Here is a 22,636-nt window from a genome sequence, read left to right as displayed (position 1 = left end):
ATGAATGAGTTGTCAGATGATAAAAACATATGGGAAATTCTCTCGTTATTAAGAACAGAGGTTGACAAACTTTCTCCATTTAAAGGGCTATATTTTTAGGCTTTGCAAGCCATATGGTTTCTGTCACAATTACTCAACTCTGCTGCTGTAGCATGAAAGTAGCCATAGATAATAAATAAGCAGATGAGGATGGCTGTCTCCAATAAAAACTTATTTATAAAAATAGGCAGTGGGCTGGATTTGGCCTGGGGGTTGTACTTTCCCAACCGCTTATCTAGAAAAAGGCTGGAGAAATATAGCTGTTTACTGTTAGTTGGTGTAGCACAATTTGGAATGGTGAGAAGTCTAACTGGTTTTCTCCCTACCTCTTTAATGTTCATTCTGGGATATTTTGCTGTTCAGTCTTAACATGTGAATAAATATTTTATCCTTTGTTCTTCTAAATAATTACTCAAAACCAGCAGAGTATACCTCAAATATTTTGTCATCTATTTTTGATTTACTGCAATCCTTTTATCCTTTATATATATGCATTATAAAAGTTTATTTTTAAGGTAAGGTATCTTTAGGTCTTTCCCTCACAATCACCCTTTACTTCTTTTATCCAGGATTAATTCTTGTCATTCTCTTCAGTTATTTCTTACTGACATTATCCTTTCTTTTGACAAATCAAGGAATTCTTTATTGCATGTATTTATGATTCTGTTTCCAGCCTGCACCCCCACCAGAGGTAATCTTATCTCTTGCCCCTTGCTGGAGAAATTCCATTGCTTCTGTTTCCAATTTCATCCTATAGTTAGTTACCCATCTGATTTTCAGAATTTTTCCACTATGTCTCCCTCCCAAACTTGTAGCTTCAGATCACTTTCTTTCACTGTTCATTCTATTTCTCCTTTTTTGACCCCCTCTGTGTTCTCCCAACCCACTAATCCCTGGAACACAACCCAGTTGGGGACCGCTCTTTCACTTGGATAGTTCCATTTAACCAGAACTCCTCCTCCCTCTGATACACTTCCTCCTTTTTAAAGGGCTGACAAACAGGCGTCCTTTTCTGAGTCTGTAACTCAGGCTTAGGATGGTGAGATAATATGTAACAGTTGGGTTATGAAAAAAAGCAGGTGATTTCCAATTCTGTCTGGGACCTTGTACAGTTCTGAAGGATCCATGGGCAGCGACTAAATGCCATTTTCCGTGTCAATTCAAGTATCGTTCCTTTTAATTTGTCTTTGGGCTTTGCACACTCAGACTCCATTTGCTTTTGTTTACTGTTAACAGAAGCTGCAACATTCATGCAGAAATAATCATGGACTTGGCTGGTAGAACACAAGGAAGAAGAGAAAAGAGAAACAGAAAACCCCTCTGTCATTTGACTGTTCTGTCAGCATGAAAACTACTAGGTCTCTTCTTAGCTTAAAGAGCAATTTTAAAGGATGCTGTAATTTGTTAATTTTGGAATCACATTTCAGCTGATAGCTTCTCAAATATTTCAGCGTAGGCTTCTGTGAATGTAGATAGATATAGTGAAATAATGACATAAGATGGAAAAATCTCTTCTGTTTGTCTTGGTGTTTGGTAATGTATGCGACCTCTCTGGGTGGTTTAAGCGGTTTAGGTGCATTCTATGAAAAGGGAGCTTTTAATGACAAAACTAATGTGATTATCTGAGTGAGTGTGAGGGGGTATTGAAGCCTTAGAGAAAGAAAATCTGTTAGAAAAGCTGAATGTATCTGCTTAATCCTTTCTCTAATGTGGATGGACCATGCTCTGAGAGGAGATTGGTCTTTTTTTTTTTTCACCCAACTTATCTTCTTTCCTTCCTCTGTTAAAAAATTTTCTTTGGCCCTCTTTTCCTTCTCTTATTTAAATGTGTACTCTCATAGGTAGGAACACTTAAAACTTTTAAACGAATCATTATCTTTACTTTGTCTGGTGTATGTGGGATTAAAGGGCAGAACCGAAATAGTTGGTTGCAGATATGATTAGTTTGGTACTAAGGTTGCATGAATGTTCTATTTTCTCAACTATTTCTATACACTTTAAAACTGGAATGAGTAAAATGGACTTTCTAATGCTCTTTCTGTTTCTTGAATGTTCATCTTTATTCTAGGAAATCCCTCATATCACTCTACTATTTTACAGTTTTTTTTTTTTTTTTACTATTACATACTTTTAAGGTTTTATGATTTCATATTGCCACAAAATTCATTCTAAGTTTTTGCCAAAACAAATAAACCTAGAAAAATATAAAGATGATCTAAGAATTAGAAAAATTGTTTTAAAAAGTTATGCATGAGACAGCAGGTATATTTCAGCATTGTATGTGTTGTTTTTCTTTTAGCTTTTAGTTGAATATGTGTAATATAGTTACAGTGGTTGGAAGCTCCAGAGAGTCTGCATTTGTGTTTTTTTCTTTTCTTTCTTTCTTTCTTTTTTTCTTTTCTTTTCTTTTCTTTTATTCTATTTTATTATTTTATTTTTTGAGAAGGAGTCTCGCTCTGTCTCCCAGGCTGGAGTGCAATGGCACGATCTTGGCTCACTGCAACCTTTGCCTCCCAGGTTCAAGTGATTCTCCTGCCTTAGCCTCCCGAGTAGCTGGGATCACAGATGCCCACCACTGTGCCCAATTTTTGTATTTTTAGTAGATACGGTGTTTCACTCTGTTGGCCAGGCTGGTTTCAAACTCCTGATCTCAGGTCATCCACCTGCCTTGGCCTCCCAAAATTCTGGGATTACAGGTGTGAGTCACCGCACCCGGCCTCTTTCTTTCTTTTATTTATTTATTTATTTAAGAGAGAAGGTCTCATTCTGTCACCAAGGCTGGAGTGCAATGGCAAGGTTATAGCTCACTGCAGCCTCGAACTCCTGGGCTCAGGGGATCCTCCCGCTTAAGCCTCCTCAGTAACTGGGATTACTGTATTTGAATCCCAGTTCTGCCACTTCCTTGCTGTGTGGTTTTGGGCAAGTTTCTTAACCTCTCTGTGCTGTAGTTTCCTCATTTACAAAATGTGTTTAATAACAATTGTAATGCTTATTAGGGTTGTTATAAGTATTTCATAGCATCTGGTGTAAAGTAAAAGCACTAAATTGGTGCTAGTTATAAGTAATAACAATAGCTATTTTTATTATGTAATATTGGGAAACCAGATGATTATGCCAGGACTTTGTGGTCAACATCTTGATTGAGACCTATATTCATAGTACTTTTTTCCCCCCTCCACATCAGATAGGTAATGTGCCGACAGCATAACCAGGTTTGAGGGCGGTCCATTTCACATGTGAGCATGAAAACCCAAACATACGCTTTCTACATTCATAGTTTTTAAATTGTGTATCTGTAGCCAGACCTGTGAGCTTGGTTTTTCTTCTGTGAAATGGGAATGATCATTATATGGTGCTCTCTGGGTTACTGTGAGGAAAGAACCTGCCCTCAAAGAATATATGAGTTGTACGAGCAACCTCAGTCCCAGCTGTTCACGTTTCAGTGCATTTACAGTATGTGTAGGAATGACACGCCTTATGTAGAAATTGTTTAGAAGAAGCCGTTTGCTAGGGCTCACAAAATAAATAGAATGTATAGTTCAGGGGTACCTGGGTGTTGAGTATTTTGGACAGAGATGGTTGGCCAAGACTCTTTCCTTGTTGTCTGATTATATCACAGCCTCTATGTAAACAATCAACAGGCCAAGTGCTTGCTTTTATCACGTGGGTAATATCTGCAAATTATCAGGGTTAAGCTAAAGTATTATATGAGGTTGAGACAAAATTGTTGGTATTTGACTGTTTTTGATTTATACATGTGAGAATTTTATATGGTTCAATTTAATATTTATGTACTTTGTGCATCCTACAGTTCTTTGATAAAAGTATGTGAATATCTCCTTTTAAAGTACTTGTCTTTTTTTTTTTTTTTTTTTAAGAGATGGAGTCTTGCTCTGTCACCCAAGCTAGAGTGCAGTGGTGTGATCATAGCACTGGAGCCTAGAACTACTGACTGAAGCAATTCTGCCACCTCAGCTTCCTGAGTAGCTGGGACTACAGGCATGTGCCATCATGCCTGGCTAATTTTTTGATGTTTTGTAAAGATGAGGTCTTGATATATTGCCCAGGCTGGTCTTGCACTCCTGGCCTCAAGCGATCCTACTCCCTGGGCCTCCCAAAGTGGTGGGATTACAGGCGTGAACCACTGTGCCTGGCCTTGAGTTACTATAGTCTTTAAACAAGCATGAGAATAGTGCCAAGGTCTTGCTAATATGACTTCAGTATTTTTTTGAAACTTCATTCACTGTGCTACCAAAATTGTTAAGGAAGTGCAAAGAGATATTAGAGATTCTGTTTTTTTTTTTTTTTTTTTTTTTTTTTGAGACGGAGTCTCACTCTGTCGCCGGGGCTGGAGTGCAGTGGCCGGATCTCAGCTCACTGCAAGCTCCGCCTCCCGGGTTTATGCCATTCTCCTGCCTCAGCCTCCCGGGTAGCTGGGACTACAGGCGCCCGCCACCTCGCCCGGCTAGTTTTTTGTATTTTTTAGTAGAGACGGGGTTTCACAGTGTTAGCCAGGATGGTCTCGATCTCCTGACCTCGTGATCCGCCCGTCTCGGCCTCCCAAAGTGCTGGGATTACAGGCTTGAGCCACCGCGCCCGGCCAAGAGATTCTGTTTTTTAATGCTAGAGGATGATGCTTGGACTCACAAAATCTTTGAGTTAGAAAGGAACTTTAGAGCTACCTAAAATAAAATTTCCATAGTAATTTCGCAAATATTTTGCAAAAAAATTTTAAGTGACATTTTTCAGGCTTTCTATCTAGCATACTAGTAGAATTAAAAATCAGCACATCCTTTCTATAAGACAGTTTGACATGACTACCAAGGGCCTTAAAAATGTTGATCTCTTTTGAGCCAGTAATTTAAGAATTTATCTCAAGAAAACAATTAAGAATATATGTAAAGATTTAGCCCCAAGGATATTTATTGTAGCCTTATTTGTAATGATGAGAGGTTGGGAATGACCCAGTTTTAGGGTTGCTTCAGCTGTTTTTCAGCTCCCCATCCCGATTGCTCTCTTCTAGATTTTCTAATGTTGATCGGTGCCCTTCATAACTTGTATACAAAGCTGGATCCAGTACTCCAAGGGTGAGCTGACCTCACAGAACACAGTGCCTGGGGAGTGCCCTTAATCTGGACTTGGAATCCCATCATACAGAGGCCAAGTCTCTGACCATGATGTTCTCTCTGTGTAACTGGGACTGCTGAAACCCAAGTATTGTCAGCCAGTGCCGGTCTCCAGCCATGCTTGTGTCTTTTAAGAAGTGACAGTAACTGCTATTTGTGGAGATGGCTATTCATAGGGACTCCTTTTCTTTGCCTGACAGAGGCCCAGTGTTCTAAGCTCTAAGAGGGGCTCTGATGCCAGCATGTGAGTCACACTCACTTGCTACTGTTCTTTTCCAGAGTTTTGGGCCACTTGTTGCTCCACATCACTACCTCCTCTCCCCCTGCCCAGCTTACATTGTCGCCCTGCCCTATCTACCATGCTGTGCTTGTACATAAGGGTGCTTCTCTGCATTCCGTGTGTCTACATTGTACTTTTGTGCTGCATTTTGAAAGAGCTGAATCGGCTGTTGGTGTCCAGGTTCAGGAAAGAATACTGATCAACTTTTGGCAATAGATGGTTTAATATATCTTATGATTGTTTCTTGATTTCCATATTGTCTTGAGTTATAGCCTATTGGCATATTTCCTAGGAATGTTTTCTGAGAAAAGTGCCATGCAAATGTTAGGTATTTTTTGACTTACCATGAAAAATCAAGAGTTGTCAAAATAATAAAACACTGTTTTGACTTTTAATTTTTCATCAGTTTGCATTTCCTTATTGCTTTAGTCTTTATAGGTTTGTGAAGCTCTCAGTTTAGCTCAATTCTGTCTCTTCATGTACATCCTAAACCCTGGTATTCCTTATTCTTATGACCTCACAGTTACTTTGTAAAGGCATATGCAATTGTTTGAACATCTTAATTTTTGACTTTTCTCACATTCAACAGTTCTAAAAACTTTTGGCAATGATGCACACTCCATCTTCCTTTGGAAAGTCATATTACATTTGAGCATGTTAAAAGTTCTGAGAAATCCTCTGAAAGTATATAATAATAACAGCCAGTCAGGAAAACTGTTCACGTTTGCTAATATACAGTTTCTCAAAACTATTTGACTGGGAAACATTTTTCCACAAAGTACCAATTAACATTCCATGGAAATATTGTTGGGCAGAATATATCTGGGGAGAGGCATTGAATTTTCCTGAAAATTCATTTTCTCGTTTACAATTTTCCTTTTTTTTTTTTTTTTTTCCACTGGCTGTTGGTGCCAGGCAGAATTGTGATGAAGGGCTGGGTTTGGTTGCATCCTTTCTCAATACCCTCCTTTCCTGACTGGGAGCGTGCCCCCAGCCCAGGCCTTGTTACGCCTGCTGCCCAGAATCTCTCTCCCTGAGGTGGGGTAACTGGGCTCCTTTCCGGGCTTCTTCTCTGGACTAGTCTCTTTTTTGTCAGGACTGGTCTATTATATATATAATCTTTTCCATATGAAATGGGAAAGGACCAGGTTACTGAATTCATGTCAGAGTCAATAGAGATTCAAACTTACTGGGTTTTCATTGCCACTGGGGCTATTTGTGGTTTTTCAGGTGGACACTTCCTAAGCTGTGTGACATAATGGATAAGATGAATATTTCATAACCAGAGACAGCTGGGGACAAATCTAGGCCCTATTATTTACTAACTGAGTGACCCTGAAGATGACTTAACCTAAGAATCAGGTTTTTTTTCATGTAAAATAATGGACAATCATCTATCTGATAGGATTACATGGTGTATTGGTTGGAAACCCAGGGCTTAAAAATTACTAGCTGTTGTTGTTGTTAGTATTATTCAGCTATGATTCCATTGCCGGTTATTTTTTTCCAACATTTTATTATGAAAAATTTTAAACATATGTTAAGTTAAAATAATTGGATAGTGAACACTCATAAACCTAACATCTAAATTCAGTAAATAATATTTTATTATATTTGATTTGTCACATATATATTCACCTATCCATCACTTCATGTTTCCTTTAATTTATCTTATTTTAAAATGAATTTTAAAGTAAATTGCAGACATCTTCCTCTTAAATACTTCAGCTTTATTATCATTAATGAGAGTACAATATTTGTGTATGGTTCTTTTGGTGGTGGAGGGATGAAATCTAGATACCATGAAATGCACAAATTATATCATTTTTCATGTAACCCTATTAAGGTATAGAATATTTCTGTACCCAAGAAAGTTTGCACTGGCTCTGTTTAGTCAGTCCTCGCCTTTACTCCTAACCCTGAATATTGTCTGATTTTTATAGCTAGGATTCCAGGCATGTTTTGTAGGATAGTGATAGGAATATTTGGGAGCTGGGGAGTTGCAGCATATGCTTTTTTATCACACCATGGATGCTGGAACTTGGTATTGTTTTTCCATATGAGATTTTATAAATTTTGCATTTTTATAAAAGTATAGTAATTCATTCAGCAAACATTTACTTACCAGATACCTTGCTAAGTACTGAGGGAGACATTCTGGAATCAAGTGAGTGAAGTAGAGCACTACAGAGGCTCTAATAAAAATAGGTACAGGGTATAGGAGGCACCAAGAAGGGAGAGGTTTAGTTCTTCTCAACTTGGAAACATAGGCAAGGATGGCCTTAAGAGGAGGTGATATTTGAGCTGAGTGTTGTAAAAGATGAGTTGGTGTTTGAAGGCATTGGTGGAGTGGGAGAGGAGTTGGAAAACGGTGTTTCAGGGTGAGCAAGGGCAAAGGGGAAGAAGGAGCCTGGTGTGGTGGGGAATGGTTTTCCCAGGCTGGAGCAAAGGCAGCAAAGAGGAAGCTAAGGTGGTAGGTGGAGAGGACTTTGCATACCATGCAAATGACTTTGGTTTATTTTTATAGCCTAGGGAGTAATTGAAGAGATTTATTCATTTATGGAGGGGATTAAACTCAAGAGAGAAATTGTTAAACAATGCTGTTAGTAGCTTAGAATATTTTATGATCAGATCAAAATCATATTTCTTCTTTGTGTTATTAAACTGTAATTTTATTCATATTCTGACTCTTTCCCCATTTATCTTTCTAAAATGACAGGTAGTATGCCAGTATTTGAAAAATCCCAATGTATCTGATTCACTACTGCTGCAGAATATTTTCCAAGCTCTGAATGTATATTACAATTATTCGGGCCAGGTGAAATGCCTGAATATTTCAGAGACAGCAACTAGCAGTCTGGGAACACTGGGTTGGAGCTATCAGGTAAATATATATAATTTCCCCAAGTGGAACTTACTTTTCACTGATACAGTTGTGCTGTAAAAAAAAAAAATCAGGGTACACAAGATTTTGTCATCTAACCTGGATCCAGTTTTGGCTTCTGTTACTTTATGCTGTGATACTATGGACAAGTTCTCTTGTTCATTCATTTGTTCATTTAATAATCACCAAATATATATTGAGTTCTTACCATGCGTCAGGCACTCCTCTAGGTTTCAAAGATACAAACATAAATAGTATATGATCAAATATAGTGCAGTGAAAAAGTAAGTAATTAGTATTTCAATAGATCTTGGTAAGTCCTACAAAGGAAGCATTTTATAGACATATAAGAGAAAGGGAGTCTAATTTGTCCTTCATCTGCACAATGAGACAGTAATAATAATAATACTTTCCTTCCAGAGTTGTTTTGAGGGTTAAATATGATAATAAATGTGAAATCAAGCAGTTTGCAGTGAAGGGATATAATCCTGACTTCCGTGGCTTCTTGACCAGGTCTTTTTAAGAATAATGAGAGATTATATGGCACGGAAGTAAAGAACGGGGCTTTGAAGCTGCCTTGCCTGAGTTCAAACCCTGCCTTCACTACTTATCAGCATTATGACTTTGTATTATTTATTTAACCTCTTTTTGCCTCATTTTTCTAATTGGATTCTTTCTTGGTTTGCTTTTTAGGCCTGCACAGAAGTAGTCATGCCCTTTTGTACTAATGGTGTCGATGACATGTTTGAACCTCACTCATGGAACTTAAAGGAACTTTCTGATGAGTGTTTTGAACAGTGGGGTGTGAGACCAAGGCCCTCCTGGATCACTACTATGTATGGAGGCAAAAACATCAGTTCACACACAAACATTGTTTTCAGGTGAGTTTTTACTGTCCCAAGATAAACTTCAGTTGGTGGAACATTTGTAGAATATCTGAAAAAATAGAACCAGGAAAATGCTGGACAATAGAACAATATAGAATACAACAGTGGTTCCTGTCATGTTTTCCTATGCCTTGAAAAAAAGGATGCTGAGAAGAGATAGAAATTTTTGCTCTATTACCAATGTGCTTTATTAAAGTCTTAAAAATCAACAGCAACAAAATTTTTAAAATATTAAAAAAAAACTCTCCAGCACAAAATAAAGCATCATCCGCTGTTCTCAATTTGTCTTATTATTGTTATGTTGTTGTTGATGATAATAAAAAATTTCAGTATTCAACACTTTTGAAGTGCCCACTTCATTCTGTTCCAAGTACTAAATGAGGCACTTTAAATAAATTACCTGGTTAAATCCTCACAACAACCCTGTGAAGTAGTTCTTCTAGGCCCTTTTTTACTGTGAAGGAAACTGAAAGTCACTGTGTTCAATCACTTGCCAAAGCTCATCCAGCTTTGTTTTAGTTACTAAGTGATAAAGCCAGCTTTCTATCATGGCCTGACTACAAATCCCATGTTTGTTTTTCTACATTACACTGCTCCTTAAGAAGTCACATAGTTGCCACTGGTTCACATTAGAGTTAATTGAGCAGACTCTATGTGTATCTGACTGGGACTTCAAAATTTCCATGTTTTGAGTTGAACATTAGGTTGTCAGCTGTTAAAATAGCAACGAGTTATTCAAGAATTTCCCCAAGTCTATATAGAAATAGGAGATATCACTACATATCTGTTAACCAGAGCTATTTTTAAAATTGTAAATGTCATTCTTTTACAAGTTCTTTTATTTGTTTTAATTTTTATTCTTTGAAAAAAAATCTGTTAAAACTTTATCTTGCATTTTACAGAAGTCTATGAATGATTTTTAAAAGGTACTTCCTTACCCCATATCACATTTCTCTGACAGTTGTTAAAGTAGGCAATGAGTATATCACCAGCTTGAGCATCGGCATCTTGCAAGGATTTCAGACCAACCAACCACTCACCAAAGAACTTGGCAGCTTTTTAATCTTATTTTTAATACAATGGTAGGTCCACTCTGATGGCATACTTATCCAGCCAAATCTCTACAACACACTTTGCAAAATCAGTGATTAGCAAATTGGTTAGCTTTGGCATGCAGCTGTGCTTATTTGCCCGTGACAGCCTGGTGTTGATACTGGCAACAGAACATTGAGAAGGACAACTTTCGCACTATAAGAAATAGAGTCGGGTACCCTTCTGCGGGATTGTGTCTGGTGATCAGCATGTGTGACATCACCTTAACAATTCCTTGATGTATCAAGGGCTAGTTTCCTTGAGCCTTTTATGAGGCACTACTCTGTTCATAAGGGTGGAGCCCCATAACTTAAATGACATATTTCTTGATGTATCTCCTCAAGACATTTTCTGTTTCTGTTGGAATCTCCCTTTGATTTCAAGTTGGTTATTACCATCTATAGAACCACTTGTACCCAATTCAGCCAACAAAAATGCAAGGAGGCTGGGTGCAGTGACTCACTCCTGTAATCCCAGCACTTTGGGAGGCCAAGGCAAATGGCTTGCTTGAGCCCAGGAGTTCGAGACCAGTCTGGGCAACATGGTGAAACCCCATCTCTAGAAAATATATAAAAATTAGTTGGCATGGTGGCATGTCCCTGCAGTCTCAGCTACTCGGGAGGCTGAGGTGGGAGGATGGCTTGAGCCCAGGGGGTGGAGGTTATAGTGAGCTGAGATTGCACCACTACACTCTAGCCTGGGCAATAGAGCCAGTTATTGTCTCAAAAAACAAAAACAAAACAAAAAACACCAAGAAACATAAAAACAAAACAAAATAAATGAAAAAAATGCAAGGAAATGTTTGGGCTGATTATGTAATAGTTTACAGATATCCATAAAGTTGACGAAAGGAGTTTTCTTCGTTCCTACTTGGATGACCTGTGGAGGTTTCATGGTGAATTTCCTTTTCTTTCAAGCAACCGTATCTGGATTCTTTCCCCTTATGATGTTGAACACGTGATCCAGCAGCTCCTCATATGTGCAGTCTCTTTCTGAGCCTACCTCGCAGGGCCTATCTGATTACTGAATGAGACAGCATCGTCTTTTTGCTGTCTTCATCTTCTAGAGCTGTATCTTTTTTTTTTTTTTGAGACAGTCTTGCTCTGTCACTCAGGCTGGAGTACAGTGGCGCCATCTTGGCTCACTGCAATCTCCGCCTCCCAGGTTCACACCATTCTCCTGCCTCAGCCTCCCAAATTACTCCCAAGTAAATTTTTGTATGTTTAGTACAGACAGAGTTTCAACCATGTTAGCCAGGATGGTCTCGATCTCCTGACCTCGTGAGCCATGTGACTCGGCCTCCCAAAGTGCTGGGATTACAAATGAGACACAACTCCCGGCTAGAGCTGTGTCTTTAGATTCCATCCTCATCTGGGAACTTGACATTCTTCTTTTTATTGCCAAGCATAATGTCAAGGTCCTCCTCTGGTTCATCTGGTTCTTGAACATCACTTTCAATCTTAAGATCCTTTACAACTTCTTCAGCTTTATCAATATCAAATATCTTTTTTTTCCCTTCTTTTTCTTCTGAATAAAGAAGTTCAGGTCATCTAGAATGTCAGAAACGTCTTTTTTCCTACTGTCATCTTCATTGGCTTCTACATCTTTGTCTTCAGCTGGCTCCAGTTCCTCTTCTTGGGCTGGTTTTTCTCTGTTTGTGTATCCCCTTCCTCATCTAACATAAAGGAGTTTTTCTTTTTCTTCTTGCTCATAGTAGGATCAAAAACTGTCTCATCCCCAGACATGGCTGTGGCTCAAGTGGGCTCAGCACATGGGAACTCGGACAGCTCAGCCCCAGGCCCCTGGTAGCATTGCTGCTCCTGCCAGTACCTCTCTGACCACTGTACTCTACAAATTCTTTTAAATAAGAGTCAAATTTGGCCTTTGGTATGTAGGCAAAAGTTTTTAGGGATGAGGAGAGCTGTTTGCCTGTACGTTGACTCTGAGTTTAGGCTGGTAGCACTGCCCACTTTGCAAAAAAAGGTCTCTGACTCATTAGACTCATTCTATTTTCTCTTTTAATTTTTAATTTTTATTTTTATTTTAAGTTCTGGGCGGGGTACATGTGCAGGATGTGCAGGTTTGTTACCTAGGTAAACGTGTGCCATGGTAGTTTGCTGCACCTATCAACCTATCACCTAGATATTAAATCCAGCATGCATTAGCTATTTTTCTTTTTCTTCTGAGATGGAGTTTTGCTCTTTTTGTGCAGGCTGGAGTGCCATGGCACAATTTTGGCTCCCTGCAACCTCCGCCTCCTGGGTTCAAGCTATTCTTGCCTCAGCTTCCCAAGTAGCTGGGACTACAGCTCACCTGGCTGTAGAGAAGGGGGCATATTTTGTGAGAAAAGTCAGTGGGTAGGAATTAGAGCTCCATGTAAGAAACTTTTAGCTCAGTGTAAGAAAGGACTTTCAGGAAGAGCTGTTCAAAGGTAGAGTGAGCTGTCGTAAGCTTTTTTGATTCTCAGTTTTATCCTTTGTGAAGTGAGAATAATAATACCACTCACCCCATAAAGTTGTTGTGGTGCATCAAAAGAGCTCATCAAAGTACTTGGCCCAGATCTGGCAAATATCTACGCTCAAAAAATATTTGTTGATGAATAAATGAAAGTACACTCTTCACCTTGCCCTTTATGTTCTAGCCACAGGGAACTGTATACTTATCCCTGAATGTCCTTTCTCATCCTCTTTTTCCTTTTTCCTTAAGTTTCATACCTTCTCCAAGAAATATTCCATAAGGGAGGATAGGTTTCTACCTCCCCCTTACTTCTAGTAGCACCTGTAAGTACTGCTTATCACTCCATGTGGTAGTTATCTGTTTGTGTTTCTATCTGCCCCATGAGATTGTGAATTTATCACTGGCAGGGACTTCATCTTAACCATCTCTGTATCTTTAGCATTTGCTACAGTGACTGGCACATAATGAATGCCTAGTAAATATGCCTGTTGTTGATAAGGATGATGAATGAAATACACAGCTCAGGAAGGCTTCAGAAGCATGTGAAAGTTTAAAGGCAAGACTGTGTAAAGATGCTGGTTTATCTTTTTGCAGTGGCAAGTCTACTTTTACAAAGAAATCTTTTTCTATAGTTTGCTAGGTATGAGAAATACAATGCAAAAATTTTTAAGTTATCAAAAAATTCAAAATTCTCCTACTTTTCTGAAGAAAGAGCACTCCCAAAGTAAAGGAACAGCCACTGGTGTGTCTGTTCTGTGTACTTCATGGCCACTAGCTATAAAATGTTTCTGGTTGCTGAGTAAGAAGGTGTCCAAGCATAGGCATGGGCAAAGACTTCATGACTAAAACACCAAAAACAATGGCAACAAAAGCCAAAATTGACAAATGGGGTCTAATTAAACTAAAGACTTCTGCACAGCAAAAGAAATTATCATCAGAGTGAACAGGCAACCTACAGAATAGGAGAAGATTTTTGCAATCTGTCCATCTGACAAAGGGCTAATATCTAGAATCTACAAGGAACTTAAACAAATTTGCAAGAAAAAAACAACCCCATCAGGAAATGGGCAAAGGATATGAACAGACAATTCTCAAAAGAAGACATTTATGTGACCAACAAACATGAAAAAAGCTCATCATCACCGATGATTAGAGAAATGCAACTCAAAACCACAGTGAGATACCATCTCATGCCAGTTAGAATGGCAATTATTAAAAAGTCAGGAAACAACCGATACTGGAGAGGGTGTGGAGAAATAGGAACGATTTTACACTGTTGGTGGGAGTGTAAATTAGTTCAACCATTGTGGAAGACGATGTGGCAATTCCTCAAGGATCTAGAGCCAGAAATACCATTTAACCCAGCAATCCCATTCCTGGGTATATACTCAAAGGATTATAAATCGTTCTACTCTAAAGACACATGCACATGTATGTTTATTGCAGCACTATTCACAATAGCAAAGACTTGGAACCAACCCAAATGCCCATCGATGATCGACTGGATAAGGAAAATGTGGCACATATACACCATGGAATACTATGAGCCATAAAAAAGGATGAGTTCATGTCCTTTGCAGGGCCATGGATGAAACTGGAAACCGTCATTCTCAGCAAACTAACACAGGAACAGAAAATCAAACATTGCATGTTCTCACTCATAAGTGTGAGTTGAACAATGAGAACACATGGACGCAGGGAGGGAAACATCACTCACTGGGATCTGTCGGCGGGACAGGGGTTGGGGAGGGATAGCATTAGGAGAAATACCTAATGTAGATGACAGGTTGATGGGTGCAGCAAACCACCGTGGCACGTGTATACCTATGTAACAAACTTGCACATTCTGCACATGTATCCCAGAACTTAAAGTATAATTAAAAAAAAAAAGAAAGAAAGAAAAAAGAAAGTGTCCAAAGAGCCCTGTGGAAAGTATCTTCATCTTCATTTCCAGGTTTCTCTCCTTAGTCTGCCTCACACAAATCCAGGTGTGATTGTTTTTCTGGTTGGGAAGTTTAATCTTTAATTGTTGGATTGGAGATTTTTCAGTTAAGGCTTTGAAGTCAGGTAGACTTTGATGCCATTTTTCTTCTTCCCTAAATGAGCTGCATGACCTTGGGCAAATTGCCAATTCATATTACTTAGGAATAATAATGAGTACCTAACAGGGTTATTTCAAGGAACAAATTATTGTGGAAATAAGCAACAGAGATTTTGTCTGTTTTGTTCACTGTGGAGTCCCGTGCCCAGTCGGTGCCTGATATATAGTAGGCACTCAGTAAACATTTGTTTACCTGTTAATAGTCTCATTACAGCAATTCTTTTTTTATTCCACAATTGTTTTTTGGGGGGAGATTTATTTTCTCTCCCAACTTGTAGACATTATTTTACCAACAGTCATTCTCAGTTATTTTAGTATAAATCCAAAAGGGAGTCCCTGAGGAGCTGGTTAGTTTAACATCATTTCTCAGGCAAATTAATTGTTGCCAGTGACTAAGTGAAGCTCCCTGTTGGGGAAATTTTACCCAGGCATCTAGATCCTCTCATGAATGCCAGTTTTTTTTGTTTTGTTTTGTTTTTTTTTTTGTAGATTTCCCAATGACTGGTTTAGTTTTCACACATCTAGGACCAAGAAATTCAAGTCCATGTGCATCTTAGGTCTCTCAGCAACTCCAAACACTGTTGCTAAGCCACTAGGCTATTTCAGATGACCTTTTAAATCAAATGCAGTTTGCTTATTATGTGGCTGTTGGGATAGCTTTTTTGTTTTGCAAATAATGGAGAGTTTCCTATCTGCATTGGGCTTGTCAATTTGGAATAACGATTAAGGCGATTTATTAATTTAAGAGAATCCAACTCCTTACGTAGTTTACTTTAAAAGTTTACCTGGTAGTTGAAAACTGAGGCTTCTATTTTACATGAGTTTTTCTTTTTGTTTTTAATAAAACCAAAAAAGCACGCTTCTAGAGTGTAGTTTTTGTTTTTTTGTTTTTTTCCAAGAATGATGTTAAGTTGCAATTGAACAGAGGACAATTTTTATTTTATTTTATTTTTTTGAAACAGAGTCTTGCTCTGTTATCCAGGCTGGATTGCAGTGGCATGATCTCGGCTCACTGCAGCCTCTACCTCCCGGGTTCAAGCCATTCTCCTGCCTCAGCCTCCCAAATAATTGGGACTACATGCATGCGCCACCACGCCTGGCTAATTTTTGTATTTTTAGTAGAGGCAGGGTTTCACCATGTTGGGCAGGCTGATCTCGAACTCCTGACCTCAAGTGATCCATCCACCTTGGCCTCCCAAAGTGCTGAGATTACAGGTGTGAGCCACCGTGCCTGGCCAGGACAGGCAATTTTAAATTGTATTTCAAACACACATATACTTAAAGTACCTAATTTTTTTTCTCATATAATTTGTACATTTACATTTTCATGATTTATTTGCCTCTTGGTGGTGGTAATACTTATTATGCTTACAGAATATGGTAATAACTATAATGACATCACACGTTTGTGTAGTAGTTTATTTATTTTCACATATATTATTTGACTTGGGCCTCACAATAGTTCTATCTGAGAAGGGTATTATCTTTCTTAAAAAACATTTTATTTTCTATGATCCACGTGAGAATTGAGGTTCACAGGGGTCAGTAACTTACCCAAAGTCATGCAGCTAGTAAAAATGTACAACTTAGATCTGCTGTGAATGAATTCATTGTTCTTTCCACTATTAACACATAGCTGAAGGTCAGTCTCTTTATATTTGTATTAATTGTTTATATGAACTTTTCTTTCCCATGTAAAAAGTACCAAAGTGATTTACAGCATGTTTATGAACTTGCATATGTGTATTTATAGATGTCTATGATGGGCATCCAGTATGAGGCCACAGCCAACTAGACACTTTTTAAGTTCATTCAGTAAATTTTTTGGGCCTCCTATTGTGAGCCAGGTCTGCTTCTAGGAACTTGGAGATGTAGAAATAAACAATATGGACAAAAATCTCTGCTCTCATGGAGTTCTAGTTTGAGAGATAGGAAATGAAACAAGATAGAACTTATAAATATGTTAGAAGGACATAAGTGACAAGGAGAAAAAAGTAAACCGGGGAAGGGGACTGTAAAATGTCATAGGGAAGGAAAACAGTTGAAATATTTTATTAGAGTGACCAGGGAAGACTTCATCAAGGGGTGACTTTAAAAAAATGATATAGAGGAAGTAAAGGAGCTAGCCATGAAGTTGGTGGAGTAAGAGGATTAACTGAAGGCAAAGGCCTTGAAAGAGAAGTGTCCCCAGCCTATTCTTCAGGTGGAGTAAGGTCAGTGTGGCTGGAGTGGGGTTAGTAAGTGAGAGAGTAATAGGAGGTGAAATCAGGGAGGGAGCAGAGGGCCCGAATTATGTAGAAACTTGTTGGTTCTAGTAAGGACTTAGGTTTTTATTGTGAATGAGATGGGAAAACTTGGAGCTTTTTGAGAAAAGGAATGACATTATCTGGTTCAGGTTTTAACAGGATCAGGTTGGCAGCTCTATTGATAATAAATTGCAGGGAGACAAAGGTAGAGGCAGGAAGGTCAGTTAAAAGGCTATTGTAGTAACTCGGGCTAGAGATAATGGTGACTTAGATTAGGGTTGTGCAGTGGAGGTAATGCAAAATGGTCAGATTGTGGATATATTTGAAGATATAGATGACAGGATTTGTTGACAGATTGTGTGTTAAACAATGAGAAAATTAAAGAGTGAAACCAAAAAGATTAAAGAGTGACATCAAACTTTTTGACCTGAACAATGAAAAGGATAGACTTCCCATTGACAGAGATTGGGGAAGATGGCAGGAGGAGCTGGTTGGCATTTGGGGAGCATCAGGAACTGCCAAGTGTCTAATTTGACTTCCATGTAAAAATGTGAAGTACACAATTGAACTTTGGTTCTGAAGTTTAGGGGAACAATCCTGGCTAGATACATTATTTGGTAGTCATCTGTATATAGGTTGTACTTATAGTTGAGAACTTTTTGATGATTATGCAAATTATGGGAATAATTTCATGTATTTGATAATGTGAGCTTGAAGATTTTTTATTTCAGGCTTTGTAAACAATACCAGCAAAATGGAGTTTGCATTAAACAAATATCAGGACACACATAAAAATGTCCTATAAGTGATTTCAAGTAGTATGTAGGTAAAGATATGCCAAGAGGTACCATTCTAGGGGAAAGTGATCTAATACATGCCATGGGCGGAATACTCAGATTCAGGTATTTCAGTGACAGTTTTTTTCCTGAGGAATCTGTTTCCATGAGATTAGGTAGATGAAAGGCAGACCTGGGACTAGAAGCAAAGTATGTCTGATCCCAAAGCTCATGCTCTTCTTACTTTGCAGCACACAAGAGAGCGTGAGCTGTCGACTTCCAACAGCAGTCATGGTTCCACTGAATTGCAGCGTAGTATAAAATTAAGCATTGGACTAGGGTTTTTGGAACTGTGTTTGAATCTCAGATTTGCTAAGTCAAATGATTTTGGCAAGCCTTTTAAATTCTCTGGGCATTAGTTTTCTCTTTTATAAAATAATTGTAATTAAACCTACTTCATAGGGTTGTTACAATGAACAAATGTGAAAGGCTTTGTAAACACGAATGCAATCTATGCATAATATGTTATACTAGGGAAAAATTTGATTTAAATAGTATCAAGAATAAAATGCTTTGGAATAAATTTAACAAAAGAAGTGCAAGATGTATACATTGGAAACAAATAAATTAAAAATTGCTTCCTTCAAATGGAAAGACCTCTCATGTTTATGTATTAGAAGAATTAATACTATTAAGGTGACTATACTCCTCAAGTTGATCCATACATTCAATGTGATCTCTATCAAATTTCCAGCTGGCCTTTTTTTTAAAAAAAAAAAAATTAGAAATTGACAAGCTGATCCTGAAATTCATATAGGAATATATGGGACCCAGAATAGCCAAAACAATCTTGAAAAGGAAGAACGAACTTGAAGAACTCACACTTCCTGATTTCCAACTTACTACAAAGCTACAGTCAATACAGTGTGATACTGGCATAAGGATAGACATATAGACAAGTGGAAGAGAATCAGGTGTCCAGAAGTCAAACCTTACATGTATGGCTTATTGATTTTCAACAAAAGTAGCAAGACAATTCATTGAGAAAAACAGTTTTTTCAACAAATGATGATGGGAAAACTGGAGATCCTCATGCAGAAGAATGAGGTTGGCTCCCTATTTCATACCATAACATAACAAATCGACTCAGAATAGATCAAAGGCTTAAATGTAAGGGCTAAAATGATAAATCTCATAAAGGAAAACATAGGAATAAATCTTCATGACCGTGGATTACACAGCAGTTTCTTGGTTACCATACCAAAAACACAAACAATGAAAAAAAATAGATAAATCGACTTCATGAAAATGAAAAACTTGTGCTGCAAATGATACTATCAAGAAAGTTAGAAGATAGTCTACAGAATGGGAGAAAATATTTGCAAGTCATATATTTGATAAGGGACTTGTATCTAGAATAGGTAAGGCTTTGTAAACAATACCAGCAAAACGGAGTTTGCATTAAACAAATATCAGAACACACATAAAAATGTTCTGTAAGTTATTTCAAGTGGTATGTGGATAAAGATATGCCAAGAGGTGCCATACAAGGGGAAAGTGATCTAATGTTTGCAATGGGCTGAGTACTTAGATCCAGGTATTTCAGTGCCAGTTTTTTCCCTAAGGAATCTGTTTCCATGAGATTAGGTAGATGAGAGGCAGACCTGAGACTGGAACCAAAGTGTGTCTGATCCCAAAGCTCATGTTTTTCTTACTCTGCAACACACAAGTTAAGAGAGTATGAGCTCTCAGTCAAAAATAAAAAGATATATAACTCTAGTTAAAAAATGAGCAAAGATATGACTGGGCATTTTCCCAAAGAAGATATAAAAATGGCCAATCAGCACATAAGATGTTTAAACACCATCAGTCTCTTGGGAAATGCAAATTAAAACCATAGTGAAATAACGTTTAATACTTACTAGCCTAGAGTGTCTAAAATAGACAGATAATAATAAGTGTTGAAGATGTAGAGAAAGTGGAACCCTCAAATGTTGCTACTGGGAATATAAAATGGTGTAGCCCGTTTGGAAAGTAGTCTGGCAGCTAATCAATAGGCTGTTACCGTATGTCCTAGAAATTCCTAAAATTCCTAAGTATATGCCTAAGAGAAGTGAAATCATACATCCACACAAAAACTTGTATGTGAATGTTCAAAGGAGCAATACTCATGAACCAAAAAGTGGAAACAATACAAATGTGCATCAAATGATGAAGAGATAAATAAAATATGATGTATCCATACAATGAAATATTATTTGGCAATAAAAAGGAACATGTACTCATTCATGCTGCAACATGGGTGAAACTTGAAAACATGATGCCGAGTGAAAGAGACCTGTTCCAAAAGACCACCTACTATTTAATTCCATTTGTATGAAATGTCCAGAATAGGCAAATCTATAGATTCAGAAAATAGACTCATGGTTTCCTGGGGCTGAGAGCAAGGCAGGAAGGTGGGGAATGACTGCTAATGAGTATCGGTTTTTATTTGGGGTGATGAAAATGTTCTAAAATGGATTGTGGTGCTGGTTGCACAACTCTGAGTATACTAAAAACCATTGAATTGTGTATTTTAAATGGACAAATTCTGTGGTAGATGAATTATATCTCAACAAAACTATTCCGAAATATTATTAGGGATGCTCTCTGTGGTTGTATTGGATTTTTTACTCAGTTAAACTAAATACTCAGTTTTAGTGACTGATTATCTTTACATTATTCTGAATTGTGTTGTGTGAACCAGTTGAGACTAATAACCTAGTATCATTTCCTTAACTTTAAAGCTGATGTAAAATGAAGATTTTTGTGTAATGCCCAAATTTTCAGATTCCAGATCCCGGTGACATTTTTCAGATCTGCTATCCTGTTTCCCAAAGTACTGTACTGTATTGGATAAAAAAATGCAGACTCCTCCTTTCCTCCCTCCCTCCCTTTCTTCTTTCCTCCCTTTCTCCATTCCTCCCTTCCTTAAGAAAATGAGGTTTCACCATGTTTCCCAGGCTAGCTGGGCTCAAGTGATTCACCATCTTGGCTTCCCAAAGAGCAAAGATTACAGGCATGAGCCACTGTGCCCGGCCTGTTATCTCCATTTTACAGATGAGGAAACTGAGTCAGGTAACTTGCATTATATAACTTTTGAATGATGAAATCAGGATTGAAATTAAGATTTCTAAATTTCATATCCCAGTATAATCTAGGTTGATTTATGGGAACACCTCCTTCAATCATCTCTGTTTCCTTTTTCTTTTTTTTTTTTTGCACCTGGTTACAGGAATATTGCAAAACTCCAGTACGAATCATCTCTCCATATGATAAATTAGGACCTCAGATCAAACCCCCAGGTTACAAGTTTATAATTTTAGGTGTTAAACATATAATAGGTTTCTCCTAGCTTATCTTTGTGTTGATATGAAAAACTAACACCTTTATTTTTTCTTCTGTTTTTCACTTGCAGCAATGGTGAACTAGACCCCTGGTCAGGAGGTGGAGTAACTAAGGATATTACAGACACTCTGGTTGCGGTCACCATCTCAGAGGGGGCCCACCACTTAGATCTGCGCGCCAAGAATGCCTTAGATCCCACGTCTGTGCTGTTAGCCCGCGCCTTGGAAGTCAGACATATGAAGAATTGGATCAGAGATTTCTATGACCGTGCAGGAAAGCAGCACTGAGAAACTTTTGATTGTTTTCAGTTTCTTCTTTTATATTCTCACCACCACATTCCCATTCACTTTGGTTTTCTACATGTAATTACCTTCTCTTGTTTATCATTAGATTTGATGGGGCCAAGGTTGAGATAGAATAGAGGGTGATGACGGTAAAAGCAACTGTCCCATGAATGTGATTTCCTGGGTTCTAACTGTCTTTGCACCACATCTAGGAAGAATCTTCTTGATAACTCTCCCACACCATCAGTGGCCTTCATAACTGGAGCAGAGTTCCTGATTGCTTTTCATAAGAGGGAGAGTTACTTTCTTTGTATCTCTGCAAGCAGAGATTTCTCTTTGGCTTTGAGGTTGAAGTCTCTTTAGCCCATTTGTAAGTCCCCATCCCTACCCTACACAAAGTAAAAGCAGAAGATAGATAAAAAATGATGTAATTGCAGCTGGTGGGATGTCTGGTGCCAATCCAGGAAGTGAGAGCCATTTCTTTTGTACTGGATTTAATGACTTTGAACTGTGCTATAAATAAAGAATACAGCTGGACCTTATACCTGTGTGTTGCTTCTGAAGCTCACTCCGGCTCCGGCGGTTGGGAATGCTGTGTGCACTGGGCTTAGCTGGTTTTGGAAAGTCCTTTAATTTTTTCTCTTCCACTTGGCAGCTTTTCTTAGTTCTGGGATGTTGGCCACTGTGGTACTGCCAGTAAGAAATCTGGCCTTTTTCTGCTCCATTTCTCTTTGTTTCTAAGGTCAGTTTTGTGGTAATTTGGTTGAATTCTGCCAGTTTAGGAAAATGACTCTGTTTTGTCTTTTTAAATCTGAGCAAGCTTTATGCTGTAGTCACTAATTATATTTCAGTAAGAAGCCTTTAAAAATTGATGAATCAGCTATTCCCAAAGTAGAATATAGTAATACTCAGCTTTTAAATTTTTAAAATTTTATTTTCTGATAGTTGTTACTGCTGTCATTAAAACCAGAAGTGTTAGACACTAACAGGCAGGTGCACGAGAACTTTTCTGTATGACTTCCAAAAGACAAGCTGACTAATTCATGCAGGCAGCATATTTGACATTAATAAATGGCC

General features: G+C 38.1%; 1 protein-coding gene and 1 non-coding gene across 4 annotated transcripts in view; one reads left to right on the top strand and one right to left on the bottom strand.

The window, feature by feature from the left end:
• Window positions 1-22,101, top strand: part of PRCP (prolylcarboxypeptidase) — an 83,172-nt gene extending 61,071 nt beyond the window's left edge. For all 3 annotated transcript variants that reach the window (XM_033206785.1, XM_033206784.1, XM_033206782.1), the window contains exons 7-9: window positions 8,165-8,329; window positions 9,023-9,210; window positions 21,346-22,101. In XM_033206785.1, coding sequence (XP_033062676.1) covers window positions 8,165-8,329; window positions 9,023-9,210; window positions 21,346-21,562 — 570 coding nt within the window. In that variant the 3' untranslated portion in view covers window positions 21,563-22,101. The remainder of the gene's footprint in view (window positions 1-8,164; window positions 8,330-9,022; window positions 9,211-21,345) is intronic.
• LOC117081905 lies at window positions 3,218-3,318 on the bottom strand. The gene has a single exon (XR_004436373.1). It is a non-coding gene; the product is annotated as a small nucleolar RNA U13 (small nucleolar RNA).
• Window positions 22,102-22,636: the final 535 nt, after the last annotated feature.

This window comes from Trachypithecus francoisi, unplaced genomic scaffold, assembly GCF_009764315.1.
Source record: "Trachypithecus francoisi isolate TF-2019V2 unplaced genomic scaffold, Tfra_2.0 Lachesis_group8, whole genome shotgun sequence".
Lineage (NCBI taxonomy): Eukaryota > Metazoa > Chordata > Mammalia > Primates > Cercopithecidae > Trachypithecus > Trachypithecus francoisi.
This window is presented reverse-complemented; position numbering and strand designations above follow the sequence as displayed.